Source organism: Photinus pyralis, unplaced genomic scaffold, assembly GCF_008802855.1.
Source record: "Photinus pyralis isolate 1611_PpyrPB1 unplaced genomic scaffold, Ppyr1.3 Ppyr1.4_LG7, whole genome shotgun sequence".
Taxonomy (NCBI): Eukaryota; Metazoa; Arthropoda; class Insecta; order Coleoptera; family Lampyridae; genus Photinus; species Photinus pyralis.
In genome coordinates, this window is record NW_022170738.1 from 7478519 (window position 1) to 7500846 (window position 22328).

A 22328-nucleotide genomic window follows, 5' to 3' on the forward strand; every position below is an offset into this window, starting at 1 on the left:
AACCATCACATAAAGGCGTGAATGAATTTTTTTTCTTTCGAAAAATTACCCTACAAATTAGGCGGTAGATGGTATGATTGGAAATAGACCCCCAAAAGTCTATAAACACAATTTCTAAACACAACGAGTTTACAACAGTTTTTGTGTACGTTATTTAGCTTTTTTTAAATCTTTAAACGATTTTTATCCCTAGATTCTGAACGAGATTGGAAAAAAGTCCGACAAAAACAGGATTGTTTCGAAATTTTTAAAAACTTATAGTTCTCAAGCAATGCCAACTTCTTTTTTATAGATTTTTTGAAATTTTAAGGATCGGATGTGCGCATGCGCAATCCAACTTTCTTATATTTATTTTTTTGAAATTTTAACTCTCGCTACAGATGCTTTTATAAAGACAAGCATATCGTATACTGTAAAAAAATCAGATGTGCGCATGGGCAAACTGCGAAATGTCAACTTTCTTATTATGGAGATATATTTTTTTAAATGTTAACCATAGATGGTTCTTGTAAAGACAACCATATCGTATATTCTAAAAAAATTAGATGTGCGCATGGGCAAACTGCGCAATGTCAAATTTCTTACGTTACATGACCTTTCGGGAACTACTGATCAATTTATGGTAAATGCGCTAGCGAGCGCTAAAGTTACTTTGCCTTAAAGCGAAAACTATTTTTTCATTTTTTTTAAACTGTTAAAGATATTTGAATGTTTTGGGATTGTTAAATGTTTTTGAAATAACAGGACATTTTGAAAATGTTGAACGTTTTGTTTAGAATGTTTTAGAAATTTTAAAAATCTGCAGTGAGCTTTGAATATTTCAGAAATAGAAATGTGCACAAACTCTACTGAGAGCTCTTATTCTTTTTAATTCATTGAATAATTTATGATATACGAGAGAATATCCGTAAAATTAATTGCTAAATTGATTATTATGTTAATTACGCCGCCTTTAAGATAAAAACGGAAACTGATATGCTTTGTTTGATCATAGATTGAAACATCATCGACAATAAAATACAACGATCGTTTAATTTAATCTTGAAAAAATTCGATACGGTATTCCATTTACTAAAAGGAAGCTTTGAGTTATTTATACATCCAAACACGCCATTTAGATTTTTGATATAATTTTTGTAAATGGCCCATTGAAATAAGAGACTTTCATATTACACTTTTTGTTGTAGTTTTTATAATGATTTGATATTTAGATTATTCGAAATCAGAGGTTTTCAGTTTTTTTCTTTAATAACTAACTTCTAAGTTTCTTTATAATGATTGTTGAATAATCTGCAGTTTTCGAAAATATAAGAGATTCAAGTGATTCAAAAAAATATACAAAAATTACAAGATAGTTGAATGTTTTAAATGTTTCTAAAAATCTTTCTTTAATCTTTATGGATCAATTTTTGTGTTATGTTCTTGAAAAGAGAATCTAATACGCCATCTTTTTCGACTAAAATATACAGGGTGATCCATTTAAAAAATGAGGTTAGGAGTAAAAACTTTTTGACCTGACCTCGTCCTACTGCCAAAGATGTAATTTGTAAGTGAGAGTAAATTAATTAAGACGTGGTATCATTTATGAAAACCCAATTTCATTTCCCAATATTCCAACTTGCTACAAAAACTTTTACAGGAAATTTTACAGTAAACCTAAGCAAGCATTCGAACGATAATAGTGCGTTCTACTACCATCCACTCCGGAGGCCGCTACCATAAAAAATAAGTGCATTCTATGCATTTTTTTCAAATAAACCGAGGGCCCAGTCCAACATGTTTCGCTTCGCTGCTACGTCCCCTAAAGATTCAAATCGCATTAAATTTTTTCGCAAAAACTGTAGCACAGAGGAGGATGGATTGACGGTTTCATCCAGGTTTCTGAGTAAGTATGTCTTTTCAAATTTGGTGTAAATGTTCCCAAAATAACCTCACCAAGATAGTGCACCCCAAAAAAAGAGCCTGAAAAAATTCTGATTTCGGCAAAATTTGATATCTGGGAGTTTTTCAACATGAAAATGCCGAATCGTAAATTATTTTTTGAAAATTGGAAGAAAAATTCATTCGCAGAGGAAAAAAATTAAAGATTTAGGACTTTTCGGGAAATGAAGAAACCAAGTGCAATTATACGTTTGCAAAATGCATTAAAGAACCTTTTAAAAAATTTCAAGTAAACCATGTATGCTAAACAATGATAATCGTTATTTCGACAGGCAGGAAATTGCAGAAAAATGATTATTAATAATGCAAAAATAGAAAAAGGAGCTAGGCGAATAACCGCATCGAATCTTTTTGATCAACGCAATGCTTTTTCATAATGCAAGAACCATCAGTTGGTACCATACATTTTGATAGATTGTAAGATGGGTTCACCCTTGCCGAAGTTCGTCACAAAATTGCCTTTGGCAACTAGGAAATAAATTTGCTGATTTGGACGCATGTGATTTCTGCAGTGAACGAGAATTAGGTGCTTATTCCATGTTGATCTATTGACACTGTGAAACGAGACCTACATCACGTTCTACTCCAAAATATGTGCACCCACAGAATTTGCTTTTTGATTATTAACTACACAGGTAAACATTATTCAATGCCATGTGTAAAGTAAACGTTCACGGCCACGCGAAAGCACCATAATAAAAACAAAATTTAAATATCCTTGTGACACATACCTAGATCTTCCAAATCATTTTCGAAACGGCTTGCCGGAATTTCTACCGCAGTCATTTTTGGATATATCCACAATTTACCAGAAATATCACTTGCACAACGTACAAACACACTTTTGCTACTGGAACAAAACTAAAAATGTCATAAACCTTTATAGTACTTATTCATTCGCTTATTATTAGCAAGAAACTCCGTACCCAACCGCAAGCAATGACACAATGAAGCGCCAACTATAACGATAAGGTGTTGATAAGAGGAAAACCTCGGGGATGAGAAATCGCTACGTAACGTACAGAGAATTTTGTATGCATCATACGCGAAGTATGTAATGGTAAAAATACCAGGAAGAAACTAAATTTAACATCAACATTGGTCAATTGTTTTCCTGGTGGTGTAAAAATAAAAGTTACCAACTTTCTAACGAGACGGTAAAAACATGCCGATTGATTAGGTAACGTTGATGATTGAATATGGATTTCGAGTATGTAAATATTGATGGCGTTACACTGGCGTCATTGAATATCTTTATGAGATAATCTATTTCCGCTATGTTAATAGACTAATTTTTAGGTCGCCTGAATAAATCGTCTTATTTTCGCACCAATACTTCTTAAAATCTCAAAACCACTTCAAAGGCAATCCCAATTCTGAAAGCTATACTGTGTGTGTGTGTTGCTGTACTAGATACACCACTCATCCAGGTACTGCAGGCAAGGCTTAAGGAGGTGATCCAACGTAAAGCAGATAAAAAGACCGATGGAAAGTATGGCAAGCATTTACCCTCGAATACCCAACTACTCTTCCAGAAATTGTATCTAATACACAGGACTTGGGAACCGATTGTAATTTTGATAAAAAACAAAAATTGCAAAAAACGTCCAGTTATAGGTAGGCAGGAGGGAGGTTTACCCTAGTTTTACCTTTTACGTCCGCACCCACCTCCGCTTCCTATCACTTTAAAATTGTAATAAGGACTCTCCATCTGGTCCATCTTTTTAAAGGCCATCAAAGTTCTCTTTAAAAAAATATCCATAAAAGACAAATACAAAAAAAACATTTCACGTTTTGATTGTTTACTATTTCTTGAAAACACCTAAAGTTATAGCAAGTATCCTCCAAAAATGATGACGAAACAATTGACGTCTATATCAACTTATACCATTAACTTTACAGTGTATAAAGTCAATGCTTATACCTAGTTGTTAAATTAAATGTGTCAAACTTGCGATTGCATCCTTCTTTAAGAATTTTTACGATTTGTTGTTCTGTGTTCGCTACTTTGCTTTTGTTGTTCGAGTTAGTTGAAACGTAAAAACACGATTTAAACGATTTACAAAAAGCGCATTTCCACATTGACCGGAGTTCGTGAATTGGCAATGTAGGCCCAAAAATTAGGAAGGTCTTTTTTACGTCTGCGTTAGTTATGATTCTTATGAACCGAATTGTATGAAATTCAAAATGAGCATATTTTAGACATATAATACGCAATGCCAAGCTATAGCCATACCCAAAAGCTCATTTGTTATATTTGTTTAGACATTTTTTCTTTACTGTTTTTAATTAAGTAGTAGGCTATGGATTCATGGAGATTTTGTTTTGTTTATTGTATCCAAGGTAACTAAGACAGCTCATACCAATCGATAAAAATGGCTGGCGGTAGAAACATGTCATTACAAAATTTTGAAGTCTATCATGGGGATCTCCGAAACATAGAAGATACGACACTTTCTCATTGCCACTTTTGAGTTCTACAAGACACTGTTGAGAGATTTTCATTCAATACAACGTTTCGTTTCGGAGAAATCATCAACTGTATTTTTTATATGGCCCGTGAAAAAAGTACATACTGATTTGAGTAGAATTTTTTGTTACGAATACAATGGTATACAGTTGGAAACTGTCGGTTTCAACAGGGTGGTGTACCCGCGCGCAACTCCGCTAATCGTGCAAAAATACCTATCGCATACATTTCCAGGAAAATGGTAAATTTGTCCGATAGGTATTCTCGCACGTATACGGCCTTGTGCACGGCTGCAGCATCCTGTTAAAATCAACAGTTGGCAAATTTTGTTTTTCTTTGTGTGTGTATCCTTGTATTCAGTAATAAAAATGCTACTCAATACAGGCCATATAAAAAATAAAATTGATGATGATTCCTCCGAAACGAAAAGTTATATTGAAAATCTCTCAACGGTGTCTTGTAGAGCACAAAAAGTTTAATTTTTTGTTATAGATCAAATAACATTAGAAAAACGAAATCGACAAATTTCGGTTTTTCTGGCATGTCTTCGGAAGCAATCGGAAATTTCTAGATTTCGTTAAACCATGATAATAACACTTTAATTGCGCATCTTTTCTCTAATTTCACCATCGTCGTATCTTCTATTATTTTCGAGAGTATTTCGGAGATCCCCATGATAGACATCCTTATCTTGAACACAGTGTATAGTTATAAGGTAGTAGCGAACTATATTTATAGAGATGAAAGTTGTTACGGTGTGTAGGCCCAAAGAAAAAGAATTTTTTCTGAAAGAACTTTAGAAACAACTATTTTCGTCTCTAAAGATAGTGAAAAAAATGTGATAATTATGTGTAAAACTTGAATTGTCGTTCAATTGACACACTGGCTACGCTTGAATTGAACTCGAGTTAAAAAAACTCCACTTTTACAAATAACTATTGTTCAGTTCGCCCTATATTTGGTATAATTTCAATTTTTAAGTGAAAATCTGGTGTGTTATTTACGAATAAACACAAAATTGGTTTATTTCACTTGAATTTCCATCTCAGTGTTGTTTTTTAGAAATTTTTGTAAGTGCGTAGATTTTTCCTTTTGATTTTATATCTCTTATAATTTGTTCAATTTAGATAAGGTGATATAAGTAAGGTAACATCTGGTCGTTTGAGATAAGAAGTGTCATTATCAGGTGAATTTTAATTAACGCACATGTTACGAAAAATTGCGCATTTCTTGTGGAGAAGTGAGGACGTTCAGCGCGTTCCGTAGTAGCTGGCGTTTATTCTAATCTAGCTGTGATTTAAGGTTGATTTGAAAATTCATGAGGAACGAGATTATGGAAGTGTTGTTTACTTAAATTCTGGAGATAACGTAAAGCCGGGGTTTTTTCTTTTGCTACGGAAGTTATTACATCGTCAAGTCAATGTTAGTGGAAGGTTTTTATTAAAAAACACTGTAAGTAATTAAAATTTCTTATTTAATCGTCGAACGCTTGCACGCATGGTATGTGTACAAACGGGCTAAAATTCTATGATGCTATTCAGAAAAACACAATTATTGTGATTATTTTGCGTCTATATACAGGGGTCCTGCAACTGTGCCTCGGTCTTGCCTAACTCATACCTCGTAAATACATCAATATAAAAAATCCTTTTCTGCAAATGTCAACTATAGATGGTTGCGCATCTACACAAATTATTTTTGGATGTACAGGGTGTCCCATTTTTACGGTATAAATAAATAACTGATTTTTTTTAATAGAGCACCCTGTATTTTTATAGTTGTTTGGATGACATTTGTTAACCTCTACATTTAAACCTATTCACTTTTTGATTGTTTGTCAATTTTGCCATCTTATTGTTTTTTGTCCCAATAATTTCCCATAAGGAAGCTTCATTTTTATGAATGGTAGCGACCTTGCTTTTTGAACTTAGAAAAATAAATTGAGCAATAATGCTAATCCGAGTAAAAGGCAACACTTCGATAATGAGAAAGTTGGATTTATTGATACAGGGTGTTCACACTGCACTATTTTTTTTCAAATGCAACTACCACTAATTTATTTCGGTATTCTTTTGTGTCTTCTTTAATTTTTATAAGGGACGTCCTGTGTGTAAACCTCGTAGTTTTTAGGTTATCAATATTTTTCACAAAAGTGCCTACCGATTAATTAATTGCATGTTTATACACCGGAGTAGGCCGTAAAAATAATTTAAAAAAAAGAACAAAAAAATGCCCGAAAGTAAACAAGTGTCACAAATTAATTATTTACTGCCTATTTCGTTCGTAGTAAAATAAGATTAATTAAAAAGACTAGTTAATCGTTTTTGAAATTCACCTTTTTATTAATATTATTTTACTACGACTTAGGGAGCACACTTGCAGCAAATGATTAATTTGCAACACATATACTTTCGGGAATCCCTTTGTTTTTTATCTCGTTTTTTATTATCATGGCCTACTCCGATGCATAAATATGTAATTAATTAACGGGAAGGTACCTACTTTTTGTGGAATATTGATAACCTAAAAATCCTTATACAAGAAGGGAACATAAAAGGCTATCGAATAACGAAATAAAATAACGGTAATTCCATTTGAAAAAAAAATAGAAACACGTGGCAACTTTAGTTTTTCTTATGGGCGCCATATTGAATTTTGACATTTTGGGATTACGCTTTTTTTTCTCTTTACAACGATGTCATACATGGTGGTTCAGTATCATATTTTTTCTAAAAATACAATTTTTAATTTTTTGAGAAGAGTGCTTTGGAAAAACAAAACGTTCTTTTGTTGTAAAGAAAAGGTTGACCAAGTGTTTCTCCTTCATCTAGAAAGTAATTAAAAACAGGATGCCATATTTGAAATCTCCATCTGTCCGAATAATGTGTTCATTAGAAATGTCTACTACGAATAGTTTATCACAAAGAAATTAAAAACGAAAATCAGACATTTTCGTTTTTTTGCGAAATCTTCAAAACTATTGAAGATATTTCAAATTTCTTTTCAGATTCTTATTCAGCACAAAAATTGGCAACTTTGCCCCCATTTAACCAACTTTCTATCTCTTAAGATAAGTGAAATCCGCATAGTGGCACTCGAAAAATGGACACCGTGTATAGTGCATACTAAGAAATTTCCCAATTTCCGACAGTGTTGTGCTAACTTCTGAATTGACAAACACGTGTGCAACGGGCCAATAGGATTGATGCTCACGGCCACTGAAACATTTGACCTATTTGTAAAAACGGGCGCACCCAGGAACAATGAGTATAATGAAAATCGGTATATACAAAAATATACGGTCTCTCGCAAACAAAAAAACAATATATTTGTTCCAAAAATGTGTAAGACATCATTGCGATATGCCAAAAATACTAGGCACTGATTGGTCAAGCTGGAATGAATTACCCAATTACGTATACTAATAATACTCATGAGTCCAGGACACCTACACGATTATTACCACACAAATAAATAGTTTTCCTATTTAATTGGATGATTATTCACGTGATTACGTTTTGTACTAGCAATTGGCGATTTCAATACGTTTATATTTTTAGTGTCAAGGTTACAACTGACCATTCTGCTAACATACATTCGTTTGTTATGGGTACTTACTTAGATATTGCTCCCATTCGACGTGATTCCGAAATCTATTCCTTCGATAAATTTTGTGTGGTATGGGCGAAGGTATCGTCTCAAAAGTAACCGTTTTGGGCGACGGGGTGCGTTGACGTATTTTGGTTGTCATTTTCGACGTCGCACTTATTCACTCGCTTGCAAGTAAATATTTACAAGAAAAAAAACTAATCACGTTCAATTGTAATCGGAAATCGTTTAAGGCGCGTATCTTCGTAAAGCCGTAACAAATGCGCACATCCGTGGAAGTGGAACGGTACGTATGACAAATTAAGACAATTAATTGCTGGGACGATTACGACTTTAAAAAGAACAATAAGAGTTACGGTGTATCCCGATGATGACTAACGCATAATCCTGTATTTTGGCAACTTTCGATTCCCTACACGCACTAAAAATAGAACAGTAACTGCAAAATTACGACTCCACCTTTCAATTACGTAAAATCAGCCGCTCAATCAATGATTTTCATAATTCTACTTAATTAGTAAAAGTAACATCAATCGTTAGGAAATTTTCTCGAAAGGTGGATTTCCCTACGGTTAGAAATCGAACCGGAAGAGTTCACCGGAAGTATATGCCTGTCGCGTAAGTCTTTTCTGATATTTTTGATCGCGTGCCAAATGTAAATTTGTGGAAGCACTTCGCGTCTTAACGCACGTTTTCGACTGTAAACATTTTGCTTTAGATTTCATTAGGCAAGGTCCCGTACACCCACAAGTGGCTTAGTAAAACACGTTTTTCTAAAATTAATGAGATTATGTAAGATTTGTTTAACATTATAATATGGAACTATCGTGGAATGTAAATGTAAAAGAGGCGTAGTTATACACTTTTCGTGTAAACGCGCGTATTGTCGCAAATTAGGCAAACGATAAACAATAAAGAAAGAGTCTGGATACCTATTGCTATTTATACTGTATCGTTTTTGGTGCCAGCAAGAGGAGCAATTATGTCGAAATTGGCCGTAATGGATACTAAGGTGCCGATTGCTAAATGAGGATGAGATCTAACATGACTGATGGCTGTCCAGTCGCAAAAGGTTTATCTGAGATAGGTACCGGAAGTGTAAATTATTCTGGAATATTCTCGATATGAGTCACGCCGCGTATTTGTTTAGCGTGCGTAATAAACGCAACTGGGAGAATGGCAACAGAGACAAACACCGAGCCGCGACTAAGGGAAATCAAGGATAATAAATGGACAATATTGGAAACATGGATTGGGTAAAATAATGCGAACTGAAAAATGAATACAGGCCTACGTACGTGACATGCAAGACGGATTTAAGTTGTGTGCTAGCAAAGTTTTGTATGTTTTAATATAATTATTAATTAATATACAGTTAATTCACAACAAAACAAGATCTTATTATGCTCGGGATGTATTTCTCAGATCGGTCCACTCTTTTCTAGCGAATCACCTCCTCGTCACTATCATTAATGTACGACAAAATAGGTTCGGCACACTCGAATTTTTCAGCTAATATTTCCAATACCTTAGCTTGAATATCTTCTACATTTTCGCTGGGTGTATAATCATCTTCAGTAGACCTCGATACTGTAATAATCGTGGGCGGAGTCGCGAGCGTGTCCAAGAAGTTTCGAAAACTTTCAAACATGATGGCAAGCTCTTCGTCAGTCGAAACGTGGTCGGGTAGCTCCGTATTATCACACGTACAGCCCGCGTCGTGTATCAACTCCCAGTCAATATCACCCTCATGATAGAATTCCAAAATCGATTTTCTAATGTTGGCCACCTGCCGGTACAATTCGGAATCTTCCTCTGTGGGCATTTCTTTATGCTCGTTTATATATTTGAACAGCTGTTCCAGTTTGGCCAACCGTTTCGCCCTATGATTGCAAGCGTTAACTATGCTCTCCTCATTCTGTAAGTCAGGGGGAGTGAAATCATACAGAAGTTTCAACTTGGAGTATAGGGATGCAAGGGAGTAGAGGTACTTAAACGGATTACTTGTGCTGAAAAAATCCAAGTCAATGTCCAAAATGAAAGGCGTTTCAAATTTTGCTACGAGTTTGCGGACGTTTGAGAAAACATCGTGCTCCCCAACAACTCCTTTCCCTAACGTTGCCACGGCTAGATTGGCTTCTTTAACATTGTCCAAGTCTTTGACGGACGCAAATAAGCATTCAGATATGAAGTAGCACTCCTTACAGTCTAACCTAATCGTCCCACTGGGTTTGTGTTTACCAACGCGAAAAACTTGTTCACCATCCTCCATCTGGGCCGCCCACGGCGGTTTAATCCAAATTAAGTTTTTAAAATGGCCAGCGTAAACACCGGGCATTAGCCAATTTTCGATACTGACACTCTCGAAAAGCTTATCTTTGTCGAAAACGGTATCAGCAGGCATTTCCTTCGGAATTAACATGTCCGGATGTGAGTCGAGGTGTATAAATGTCAATCCGGCGATAGGCAAGTGCCTGGAGCCCATATTTCGATATATAAACGGCAGGACTTCATTATGATATTCGACTACGTAAATTGGTATCCGTTGGTGTCGTTTAATTTTGCTTGAACCGGCCACACCTGTTGATTAGAAAAGCACTGTACTCACACATTCACTACACTTCACTAACTTAAATCTAACGCGGGCGAAACTGCAAAAAAAAAATGGTGCAATGGTCAAAAAAACCTTACCGTTCATTTTCCAAAATTGGGGATCGAGTAAACGCGAAAATTTTTTAATCGTTAAGTGCAAGAAATCTGCACGAAGACTGAATCTAAATTTCGCATTCTGTCCTATTCTCGTGATGTCATTGGTTACGTCACGTAGACATATGCGGATTGTTCTGGTGATTAATTTATGAGTGCAAAAGTTATCGCCGTCAAAATTGGTGCACGCCTGACGCACTGTGCAAAATTACCAATGGACATTAAAGTTGCGCAAAAAATGATTAATACAACTCAGCTATTTATGGCAGGAAAATGCAGTTTACAATTCGCGCACTTACTAGTTTTTCTTCTCAAAGTTCAAACGCCTGAAGAAGTCTTTAAGTCTATAATAAAAATGGTATGCGTGAATATTACACTTTGAACATATAAAAAATGGGTCGCTGGTTAACAATTTGCATCCTAGAAACCCCAGTAGAAAAAAAATACAAAGAAATTCAAAGGTTTACCAGAAAATAGCAGAACTTTTCGCCGCGTTTGCGTTTATTAGGTAACACGGAATTTCATTTTTGATATGACCTCCACAGTTACCTTTATTAGTAGTAGATATTAAGTATCCACAGTTTAATTTGCAAAAAAATGCAGGCTTTTCTACGTGGTTTCGGTGCAGACCAATATCAATACTCCCTACGTTCTCAAAAATATACGAAAAAATAATCTACAATCAAATTGCCGATTATTTTGAATCAAATAATCTCTTACATCAGAATCAGTATGGATTCAGGAGTCAAAGAAACACGATTAGTGCACTCTCTAAATTTGTAAATAGTACTCTAACCTGCTTCGAACATGGTCAATATTCTCTAGCACTGTTTTTAGACCTATCGAAAGCCTTCGATAGCGTCTCTCATAAAATATTGCTAAGTAAATTAGAAATTATGTACAAGTTTGACACGAATAGCCTAAAGTTAATTCATTCGTATTTGTCTGGCAGATTTCAGCATGTGGTGTACGATGGAGTGGTGTCTGACAAATTACCTATTAAGAGAGGGGTACCACAGGGATCAATTTTAGGTCCCTTATTATTTTTAATATATTTTAACGATTTTGTGCAGTACATGCAACCGCACGCTGATTGCATTCTGTATGCAGATGACTCCACTTTAACTGTACAGCGCGGCACTTTAGAAGAAACTTTAGTTTTAAAAGACAAATTAATTTCGATTGCTTCTGAATGGTGCACAACCAACGAATTAATATTAAACACAAATAAAACTGAAAAACTGCTCCAAACGTTAAAAACACATTCTTTTGAAAATCCCCAGTCGGTAAAATTTCTAGGGGTGTATGTGGACGGAACGTTAAACTTTTCAATGCACGCAAGGTATATTTGTAAAAAAATAAGCAGCAATATTTACGTACTACGACGTCTTAGTAACAGTTTATCAAAACAAACATTAGTAGCGGCCTATTATGCTCTAGTACACTCAGTAATACAGTACGGTATACTAATTTGGGGCAACTGTGCTGCAGCAACAGATGTTTTTGCACTTCAGAGACGAGCTGTAAGGATAATTGACTCCGTACCCTATAGAGACGAATGCAGGAAATCATTCCGTTCCCTTAAAATATTAACGCTGCCATCCATGTACGTGTTGGAATGTATTTTATTTGCTAAAACGAACTATGCCAAATACAAAATTCAATCTGAACTGCATAGTTACAATACTAGGAATAAGAACAACATTAGAGTGGATTACTGTAAAATAGCAAAAACTCAAAATAACCATGACTACCTATCTCAAAAAATATTTAATTTTCTGCCTGAAAATGTTCAAATGTATAACAAAAAACAATTAAAAACAATTAAGAAATACCTATTTGATAAGGCATATTTTTCAGTGCATGAATGTTTAACCGAAGGCTTTACCAATATTTTACACACAGGTGGTGGCATAAACTGAAGCTGTGTTGTTTGTCTATATTATGTGTGATATAGTGTGTTATATATTTTAATTTTTAAGAAACTAGTTGACAAATGTAAGTGCTATTGCGCGTAAACAGGAATAAAGATTATTATTATTATTATTATTAGAGATCTCAAACTCTCATACGAAAGAACGGAACTTGACTATTACCTAAAGATAGAGGATTCCTCATAGTTATTCTTCTGAGGGGAATTCTAAAATACATAATGGTTTCTCAACTTGGTTCTCACTACCAACTTCATTTTTCAAAGAGTAGACCACGAAATAAAGGCAATAGTGCCGACTTAATTTGAAACATACTGTATAATCTAGTGTATAATAGAAGATTCCAATTTCAAATAAAAGTTGGCTACGAGCAGAGTTGGACTGGGTCACTGGGTCAACTGGGTCACTAAATTAAACTGGGTCACTGGGTCACGTCATACTCTTTTCAGTTAGACCCAGTGACCCAGTTTGACCCAGTGACCCAACTTGACCCAGTTTGACCCAGTGACCCAGTTTGACCCAGCGACGCAATTTCACCCGGGGACCCAATTCGACCCAGTCACCTAGTTTGATTGAATAACGCAGTTAAGTCAGTGCCCTCGGTTCAAGTGTACAGATTATGCAATAAATGAAATACTGGTTTGTTGAAAATAATACTCGATTGCTTGACAACTGCCATTTCTGTGATGTTTGCTTTAATACTGCCCTAAAAAACTTTCCATGTCCCGAATTGTATTAGAATAATGTTATTTCTTTGCTTCAGGGCTTACCAGTTTGCTTACAGGTGTTCATTCACATTTAATTTTTTTCTACTAGTTAGCTTAATCCAAATAAATCTTTTCTCTAAATACTTTCATTGACTACTTGACTACAAACTATAAACAAATGCATTTGATTTTTTTAGGTATTAGTTCTCTTGAATGAAATTGGGCTACGTGCTTGTTGCCGAATATTATTGAGGAAGTTTTTTTTTTTAATTAAAAGTTACTTGAAATTGTTTTGGATGATACCTAACAATAATTTAATTACTGGGCCAGCGGGACAAGACGGGTCACTGAATAAAGCTGGGTCAAGATGGGTCAAGCTGGGTCACCGGGTCAAGCTGGGTCACCGGGTCAAGCTGGGTCACCGGGTCAAGCTGGGTCACCGGGTCAACTGGGTCACCGGGTCAGTAAACTAACTGGGTCACCGGGTCACTCTATGCTTGACCAACTCTGGCTACGAGAACAAGATTAAAATTTAGCAGAAGGGATTATAAAAAATAAATCTCGAGAACCTAGCTGGGAAAGGAAAGGGCCAACAAAGAAAGTTGCGGACGGAGAAAGTGGCGATAATAGCGCCTACCAACATAACATACATAAAACACTTTTGTAGATATAGGCAATATCAAAGATACTACCATAGTATTAATTTAACGATTGTTCAAAGTCTTTGTGCTTTCTTTACATAAAAAATATTATTATTATTAATTTGAAAAATGCCCTAAAAATGGTAGTAACACGAGTCACGCGACAGCCTCACTCTGCATGTCGACGGTTCAGACAAAGAAGGCAGACCGGGTTGTTTTTACCACCCGCACGTCAGTAAGGGAGGTATTGTACTGGGATAAAAAATTACCCCACCCCTCCACTTTTTTGACGGAAATACCGATTGGAACCAAATTTTATTCTTAGACATAAAAGGGCAGAATCGCACATGCGCAGATGTGCGGGTGGTACCTGCTATGCCTACGCAAATTTTTTATTACATTAACGACCTAAACAATTTAATAACCCAACAAATTAACATAGCAGTTATACAGGGTGAACATTTTGTCTGGAACACTGGATATGTCTTCAAAATTTATTTTTTAAGCAACTTTTTATGGTATCCAAAATTATAAAAAGTTTGATACCAATGTACTTACTTTAAATCTGTGGTCAGTACCGTACTGCAAGGTGAAGGGAGCCACATTTTTTTTAATAGCAACTGCTGGTTTTCCTTAGATACATAGTCTTAAAGGGTGCAGTTGAATACAGCAACATAAACAACTTATTGCAACTTATATTATATGTATTGTATCAAAAAGCATTGAAAACGTATAAGTAAATCTGCATGCGTTTACGGAAGAGGGAGGGTCACTTTTTTTATGGAAAGCAATATTTTTCGATGAATCTTTTTCAATAAGACAACATAAAAAAACATCATCAAACCAGTAAAATTATAAAATTAATTAACTGTTTTCCTTAATTTGAGTGTTTTCTTAAATTTGATTGTAAGTTTTTTATGTTGCTATCTCGGTTGCTATGTCCAAAAAAGTGTACTCTTTAATCATATGTAATGAAAACTACCTACTTAACTAGGTAGTACTTGCCATTAAAAAAATATGCCCCCCTTGAGCATGCAGAAGTACGGCACTGACCACAAATTTAAAGTACGTACATAGGTAGCAAACTTTTTATCTCGCTTTTTATACTTTTGGATGTACCATAAAAAGCTTCTTTAGAAAGAATGTGGTTTTGAAGATATATTCCGATATATTCAGTGGTCCAGACAAAATATTCACTCTGTGTAACGATTTCTATTTCTAGGGCTTTTTCAGTGCTTTCTACATTCACTTATAACTTAAAAGTGCATCTCAGAGCACTTTAAGGTTTTTCAGAGAAATTGTGGGTGTCAAAGGGTTCCGGTTTTTACAGCGCGTTGTAGTGTCTTCACATTTTTTTTCTATAAGTTTCTAGTTTTTAATAAGAACTTTTTAGGTTTGTCTAGGCTTGCCTAGCTTCAGAAAGTAAGCCTTTAAACGCTAAAGTATAGTAAGTGTACTATGCGATGAAAAATGAGTTGCCGTCGAGTCACCTTTGAAATTGTTGTTTACATGGAAAAGCGTACTTAAACTTCCAAAGGCGACTCGACAGCAACTCATTTGTAATCGCCCGTTACTAAAAAGCGATGAGTATGCCGATCCTTAGCATTCGTTCATTTGTCTAGGCCCTCGTCACAGCTAAACGATTTATAGGCACATTCCAGAGCTGTCTATGCCCTTTTCAGAGTTTTCTAGGCTCCTCTCTAATATATAAAAATCTCTTATCACGGTGTTTGTGGTCGTACTCCCCCGAAACGGGTCGACCGATTTTTACGAATTTTTTGTACCTATAAGTATTTGGTAGGTACGAGAATAGATCGAAAAAAAATATTTCATACCGCTAGCTGATTATTTAATTGGCCGGGTGAGCGAGGTGAGGCGGCGCAGCCACCAAAATGCGCCGCCGAAACCAAGCGTATGTCTCATCCAAGAAAATGAGATTTCCCAAACGCGGTTCGCGGAGTCTGCTAGTAACTAATATAATCTTCTTGAAAACTGTTCTGTATACCTACTGGAATAATTAGATTATTCTATCCCAATAGGTAGACACATTTTGCTTTTAAAACACATGTCTCTTGACCAAAAATGGTAATAAATTATGTCGTAAATTGTCGAATTAGTGTAGGTATAAAAATCGAAATTAAAACAAATATGTTTTAAACATAGAAACGAGCATAAAAACCTCGATAAAAACACATTAGTGTTATACACTTTGTTTGACACCGAGTTTGACACACTCCAACTCTCTCTGAATTAAATATTCAAAATACCAGTAATACATCAAATACAGGCGCGGATTTAAAGGGGGGACGCGCGCCCCCTCCTAGACAATTCTAGATCATTTAATAAACTGACCTAAAAAATCGTTTTAGTGAAAAAAAATATCAAATTTAAATATATAAATATCTAATCATTTATTAACGATAATAATAAACGAGTACGGATTACGTGAAAGTGTAAAAAATCAATTTCCAAGTAAAAAAAGAAAGCTGTAATTTGTCATTTAGAGATTTTCTGGTTTGTTCTTTTCTTATTTTAGTAATTAGTTATTTGTTCGATATATTACGTACTATGGCAAAATGTTCGATGTTTTTAAAAATTATATGCGCCCCTCCCTAGACAAAATCCTAAATTCCGCCACTGATCAAATACATAACATTTTAAAGGTATAAATATGTGTACATCGAGGTGTACATATTTTCGGAATTGGCACACCCCTCGCAAACTCCCGAAAAGCTCCAAAATTTTAATTTCTTAAATTTTTTCTGCAATCATTTGCCTATGTCGAAGCGTATGTTCTTGTGGCGACGCAAAATTAGAAGGTTTCTAAACATGCAAATAGCAAATGTATTTTTTAATTAGACAAAAGATTAACTTTTTTGAAGTTTTGAAAATCGCAATTCTTGTTGAAAGTATAGAAATAGAATATAGATCGTTATCAAAGCGCCATGAAGATGGTCACCGGCGATAAAAAATCAATGGCAATGTGACTCATTCTTTCTCTGAGATATGATATGCCGTTTCGAGATTTCTCTAGAAGCCTTTTGTTTGCCATTTAAGCAAATTGAATGATAAATATTGAATTGTTAAAAATCAATCTATTTACCGGTGGCTATAAGTGCATAAATAATAATTTTACGGTACCTAAAACAATCAGGTAATTAAATTTGCGTTACACCAGGTACTTATGTGTACGACTGTACGAGAAATACCACGTGTATTTCGCTCTCGTTTTGGGTAAAGCAATCATCTTCCAGAGACTCAAATATGTACTTATTTAAACAATTTGTTTGTGAATACAGGAAAAACGCTCAAATTAGACATTTCGCAAAATTGCTCCGCATAAAGTCGTTGGCCCGTAACGACTGAGGTGGGTCGGGAATCGCAAACAGGAATATAAATACCATAATTTATAAATACCCCATACACTTTTATTACCCATTATCAAACATGACATCACTCTAATTAGTTCATGCCGCTTGCCAATTACGCGTTTAAGTAGTATGGATTTTAATCCGACCAAATGAAAGAAAAACTAAAAACTTACAGCCAGGAGACGTTCCCATCTTCAGTGTGCATTGATAAGGATTTAAAGTGCCGGGTACGAACTTTCCGTACATCGTCCGATCCATAATGACGTACCGATCAAATACACCAATCAGAATCTACCGGAAATTTGAATGCGTTACGAGCGAAATATTCGTGCCGAAGACACTTTATGTGCGTAAATAAATACGAGAAAAACCACGATACATATCAGATTTAGTTATTCTTTTATTTTTTTAAAATATACGTAGACTTGGCGCGTGCGTTAAATGATCTTTAGAGACAACGCGACCGGTTACAAAATTAGACGAATTCCACAATAAATAAAATACAAAAATTAAATGGTAGTGTACACAACAACGCGAGTGCGTTCAAAATAAACTGTTTTGAGCCGTGTCGTTTTGTTAATGCGAAGGTTTTTTGTTAATTTAAAAAGTAATTGAATCGTTAATAAAACACTTTAACGCGCGCCACATATCCGGATGGTAATTGTATAATTTTCATTTGGGCTGAAATTTTATCGAGCGTGTTTGCTTTAAACTGCTATCACATAAAGTTAATTAGATTCTTGAAGATGCATAATGTCTATTTTTAAAATTATAGGTAGTGATGTAACTTTTGATTTCTGTATTTAATGGGCTTTGGGCGCGAATGTGAATTTAATACTAAAGCGATAAAAGTACTTAAAAATATGTTAATAATGTGCCAAGGGCAATTTTAGAAATAATCCCTTATATGGTCGGTGTTTATGACTTACAACTTACAACCGTAACAGCTACCTACAGCTTTTGGGGACCGCTGATTTTGCCCTTGGCATTATAATATATTGCAAAACACCTTCCAATTTCGCAAAGTTTGTGAGAAAATAAAATTCAATCAAAATTGGACGAAAAGTAACAGGAAATATACATAAAATACAGCAAAACTAAGTCTACTAAGTTCAACATTTGCAGGTTATGTACAACTTTGACAAGTAAACTTACCTAAATCATCCATTACTGCAATCCTATTTTGCGTATGTAACTTTAACAATAAACTTAATCAGTCTTTATGTCAGCATATAATTCCATATTTATTTACTATAAATAATTTTCAGTCAGAGATCAAACTCTGCACTGAACTAACCACACATATGGATTGTTCAGTAGTTCTCAACCGGTTTTCAGATTTAGACTTGGTTTGGACTACAAAGACTTAATCGTAATTCAGACAGTACACAAATTCTAATTGTAAAATTAACTTACTTTTAACGCAACCACTGAACTTGAAACTACACCTCTCGCGATATCCAAATTATTAGAATTCAGCTTTGAAATTAATTAGGGGTATAAAAGCGGTAGTACACCCTGCTATGTTTTACAAACCGAAAAGTATAACTACTTAATTTTTGAAACTACATATATTCCTGTTAAACAATTACGGATTGTTAATTATAGCTCATTTTTAAGAATAAAACAAGTGCTATTGTTTGTGGTTTCTCCGTCCGTCGAGATCCACTTCTGCGGTTTGAAACTTCTTTCAGGGGAACTGACCTTGATAACTGATAAGTAATTCATTAATAATACGAGTATAACAGGTTACTTAACACTTAGGTTCTACGCCTGAAAGGCACAGTAGATCAGTAATACCTACATGAATAAAAACAGCACGTTTAAAAAAATGATCATCGGAATGGATATTCCATCCAAATGGCAACCGGGCCCCTCTTAAATTTGTAATCGAACAGTACCACTAATTAAAAGTAATAAGTCACTCTACAAAGTGGCGCAATTCGGCCGCCATTTTGATTCCAAAATTACGCAGTAAGAATTGCTACATCATATGGTTTAAAGCAACACGTAAGGCAATGGTTTCCGTTAATCATATTTTTCCTTCAGGACGAGGCTAATAATTACTCTCGTAATTACTTCATCTTTGTCCAGTTGCATACCTGTTTTGATAGGATCCAATGAAATATTTCTGTAGACGACAACTGAAACTCTTCACGAAGGTCTTCAGGAAACACTTATTCTGTCCATTCTCAACGCACCGGTTACGTTCTTATAAACGTGTATCGTGTCAGACATTGTAAATATAACTTCTCTCCAAGAATAGAAGGGTGAATAATGTGTAATTCTTAATTTCGCTGTGTTTACTAGCCAGCAAAACCTTCTATTTTGTGGACCCACATCGGAAATGACGACTCTAATTATAATTTTTTTGTAGTAAATGTTGAGAGGATATGGAATTCCCTGTGAATTCACTGGTAACCTACTGGTTACTAGTTTAAGAAGACACGCCTGCCAGCAATGCGTGGCCGAATGATCACATCTTCCTGAACACAACATCCAGGCATGTTTATTGTTTAGTAAAAACCGGAAAAAAACGTTGAATTCCGCCGGTGACAACTGAAAAATGGCAAGGCAATTGACAGGGGTTTATATTATATTATTGTCCTTTTTTTCCTGAAAAATAATAAAGATATTATTATTCTGAATTGATTTTTGAGCCATTCGGCGGACCCCTTATGGTAACCGAGTCCCTCCGACACAAGTGCACGGAGGAGTAGCCACACTCATGGAGGGATATTTTCCGGTTATTACGCACCCGGCACCATCTCGTCGATTCGACGCACCGTTGATTTCGGCAAAAACAGCCCAGGGCCGATTATCGTGGACTATCAGCCTTTAAAAAGCTCCGGGCACCGCTTCGCATGTTTTGTAACGGTTTATGTTATCCATTAGAAGCATTATTACGGTATATTTTACTGAAAGATCCTCGTAACTTTTGACTAAATGACTTTATATATTGTTGGAATTTGAACAACTCAATTTTAGCGCGCAGTGCGTTTCGATTTTCACTTTCTTTCTGTGCAATTACACTTTATTTTACTCAAACAGCTGATAGAGTAAGAACGCATGGAATTTTAATTGCCATCATTCTTATTTTATTAATCTCTGGCAATTGGATTCATTAAATTGTAGATTCCGTAGTAATTAGGGCGGAATTATCTATAGATCTCGGTAGGGAGGATATAATTTGCTTTCTATCTCGTTATCGTAAGTACCAGCATTTGTATTTTCCGTAATTGAAGTGTACCTTTTCTTTAGGTTCCGGCAGATATTTGTCATATTACAATTTCCATTGACGATTCTTGCATTCATCTATAATTAGCCCTCTTATTTAAGAGGTATCCCAGTAAACAATTTTGTGACATTAACCTCGCAGTTACATAATTTTGGCAGCACAATTTTACGTTAAGTTTGTACGTAGCTGCTATACGGGTGAGACGATTCTGATTTAACCAATAAAGTAACGTTTACATAAATATTACATTTATATAACTCTAACGTAAATACAGGCGTTCGTGCGATGTATTATAATGTTACGTTTAACGTAAACGATATGCACATCAACATATCGTAATGTTAACTTGGCGTTACTTGTGATGAGAAATATAACATAAACTCATAATAACATGTGTGTTAAACAGACGTAAATGCGATGCACAGAATTTTCTGTTCTTACCAAGGTGAACTTGGAAGTCGCCATGTCGGTGTTTATTTACTATTTTAAACTTACCGCCAATATCTTTAGTAACTTTTGTTCGGTATCGGTGGTGGTATGGATGGTAAGTATCTGAGGTTAGCGGGTGGAAAAATGGCTGCTTTGTGAGCTTGTTCACTTTTCGCGGTAGTTTGTGTGCTGATTGCTTCAGTTTTTTAACGTTGTGATTTACTTTTGTGTAAAAATCAGGAAAGTATTTAGTTTTATCGTTATTATTCATTGTTGTATAATGCCCCGTTTATTTTTAAACTTGTCTAGAACTCAAAAACGACGAATCATCTTTTTCTTTTCATTATTTATTTCAGATTTCATACATGAAGAATATTGGCGGTCGCTACCCAAAGGACAACATTAACCGATGTCTATCCCGTGTTTTTACTAACAATTTAGGGGTACAGTGCTCCTGGATGGGCCACAGAGGCAATTTCAAGGTTCAAAACCTCACGATCATGAACGCTATTATTGGTAAGACGGCACATTTCAAATTTTACGATTAACAATTATAATTGACTAGATATTAGTAGTAGTGTTTTTGTAAGCCTTAGTTTATTGTAAAAAAATTAATCCCACATTTATTTCAATTAAGATTACTGATTCATATTTTGTTTGTTTAGAAGTGGTAATGCTGCGCTACAATAGCTTAATTCAACTCAGCGATCTTGAGCGAAATGTGGGAGAATGGTTTCGTCTTAGCAAACAAAGACTGCAGCGAGGCAAGGAAAAGGATAAGGAAAATGTCAACAATTCGTAGTATACGTTTGTCCTGAAGCAATATTTAAGAATTCATTTTATTTATTTTCCTGTTGATTGTTGTTTTTTATAAATTGTATTTTTTTTATATTAATATGGTATTACCTAGGTATATTATTTATACGTATATGTATTATAAATTTTTTGAAATAGAAAACATTTTGGTGATATTTAATTTCACTTTTAATTCGTAATTTTTACTGAATTACCAGGTCGCATGTGAGTAACTTTTTTGGTATTTTGGTATCAAATCTACTTAAGAAATATTTCACCTGTACAGTGCAAGTAAGTTAAATTGGAAGAACAATTTATATTACAAGGATATATTAAACAAAGAAGCATGAGTGTAACATTATGCATTGCATATTTATGTAAAAGTAAGTTACCTGTGATGTAAAATGTGACATAACAAATCTAAAAATATGTAGCATGTTTATCAATGTAATGTAACAATGTTTACTGGGATGTAGATGTTAGTTTATCA

The 22328-nt window shown here is 34.9% G+C and overlaps 2 protein-coding genes and 1 long non-coding RNA gene across 13 annotated transcripts in view; 1 reads left to right on the top strand and 2 right to left on the bottom strand.

The window, feature by feature from the left end:
- LOC116175432 (leupaxin-like) overlaps positions 1-17686 on the bottom strand; it is a 34317-nt gene extending 16631 nt beyond the window's left edge. For 2 of the 5 annotated variants that reach the window (XM_031493555.1, XM_031493561.1), the window contains exon 1: positions 8030-8196. In XM_031493555.1, the coding sequence (XP_031349415.1) occupies positions 8030-8162 (133 nt within the window). In that variant the 5' untranslated portion in view covers positions 8163-8196. Of the gene's footprint in view, positions 1-2672; positions 2743-8029; positions 8197-10711; positions 10734-17549 lie in introns of those variants that run through there. The other 3 variants (XM_031493556.1, XM_031493560.1, XM_031493557.1) reach the window with 3 other exon arrangements.
- On the top strand, positions 8171-21968 carry LOC116175437. 7 transcript variants are annotated; one of them, XR_004146317.1, is made up of 4 exons: positions 17781-18033; positions 19426-19646; positions 19754-21559; positions 21709-21968. It is a non-coding gene; the product is annotated as an uncharacterized LOC116175437 (long non-coding RNA). The 7 variants fall into 7 exon arrangements; XR_004146316.1 differs by having other exon boundaries at positions 19426-19615; XR_004146318.1 differs by lacking the exons at positions 17781-18033; positions 19426-19646 and adding an exon at positions 8171-8306.
- On the bottom strand, positions 9342-18668 carry LOC116175433 (UPF0489 protein C5orf22 homolog). The gene is made up of 2 exons (XM_031493562.1): positions 18532-18668; positions 9342-10600 (listed from the first exon to the last, which is right to left on the bottom strand). The coding sequence occupies exons 1-2, from the start codon at positions 18542-18544 to the stop codon at positions 9462-9464; spliced, it is 1152 nt and encodes a 383-aa protein (XP_031349422.1). The 5' UTR covers positions 18545-18668; the 3' UTR covers positions 9342-9461.
- Positions 21969-22328: the final 360 nt, after the last annotated feature.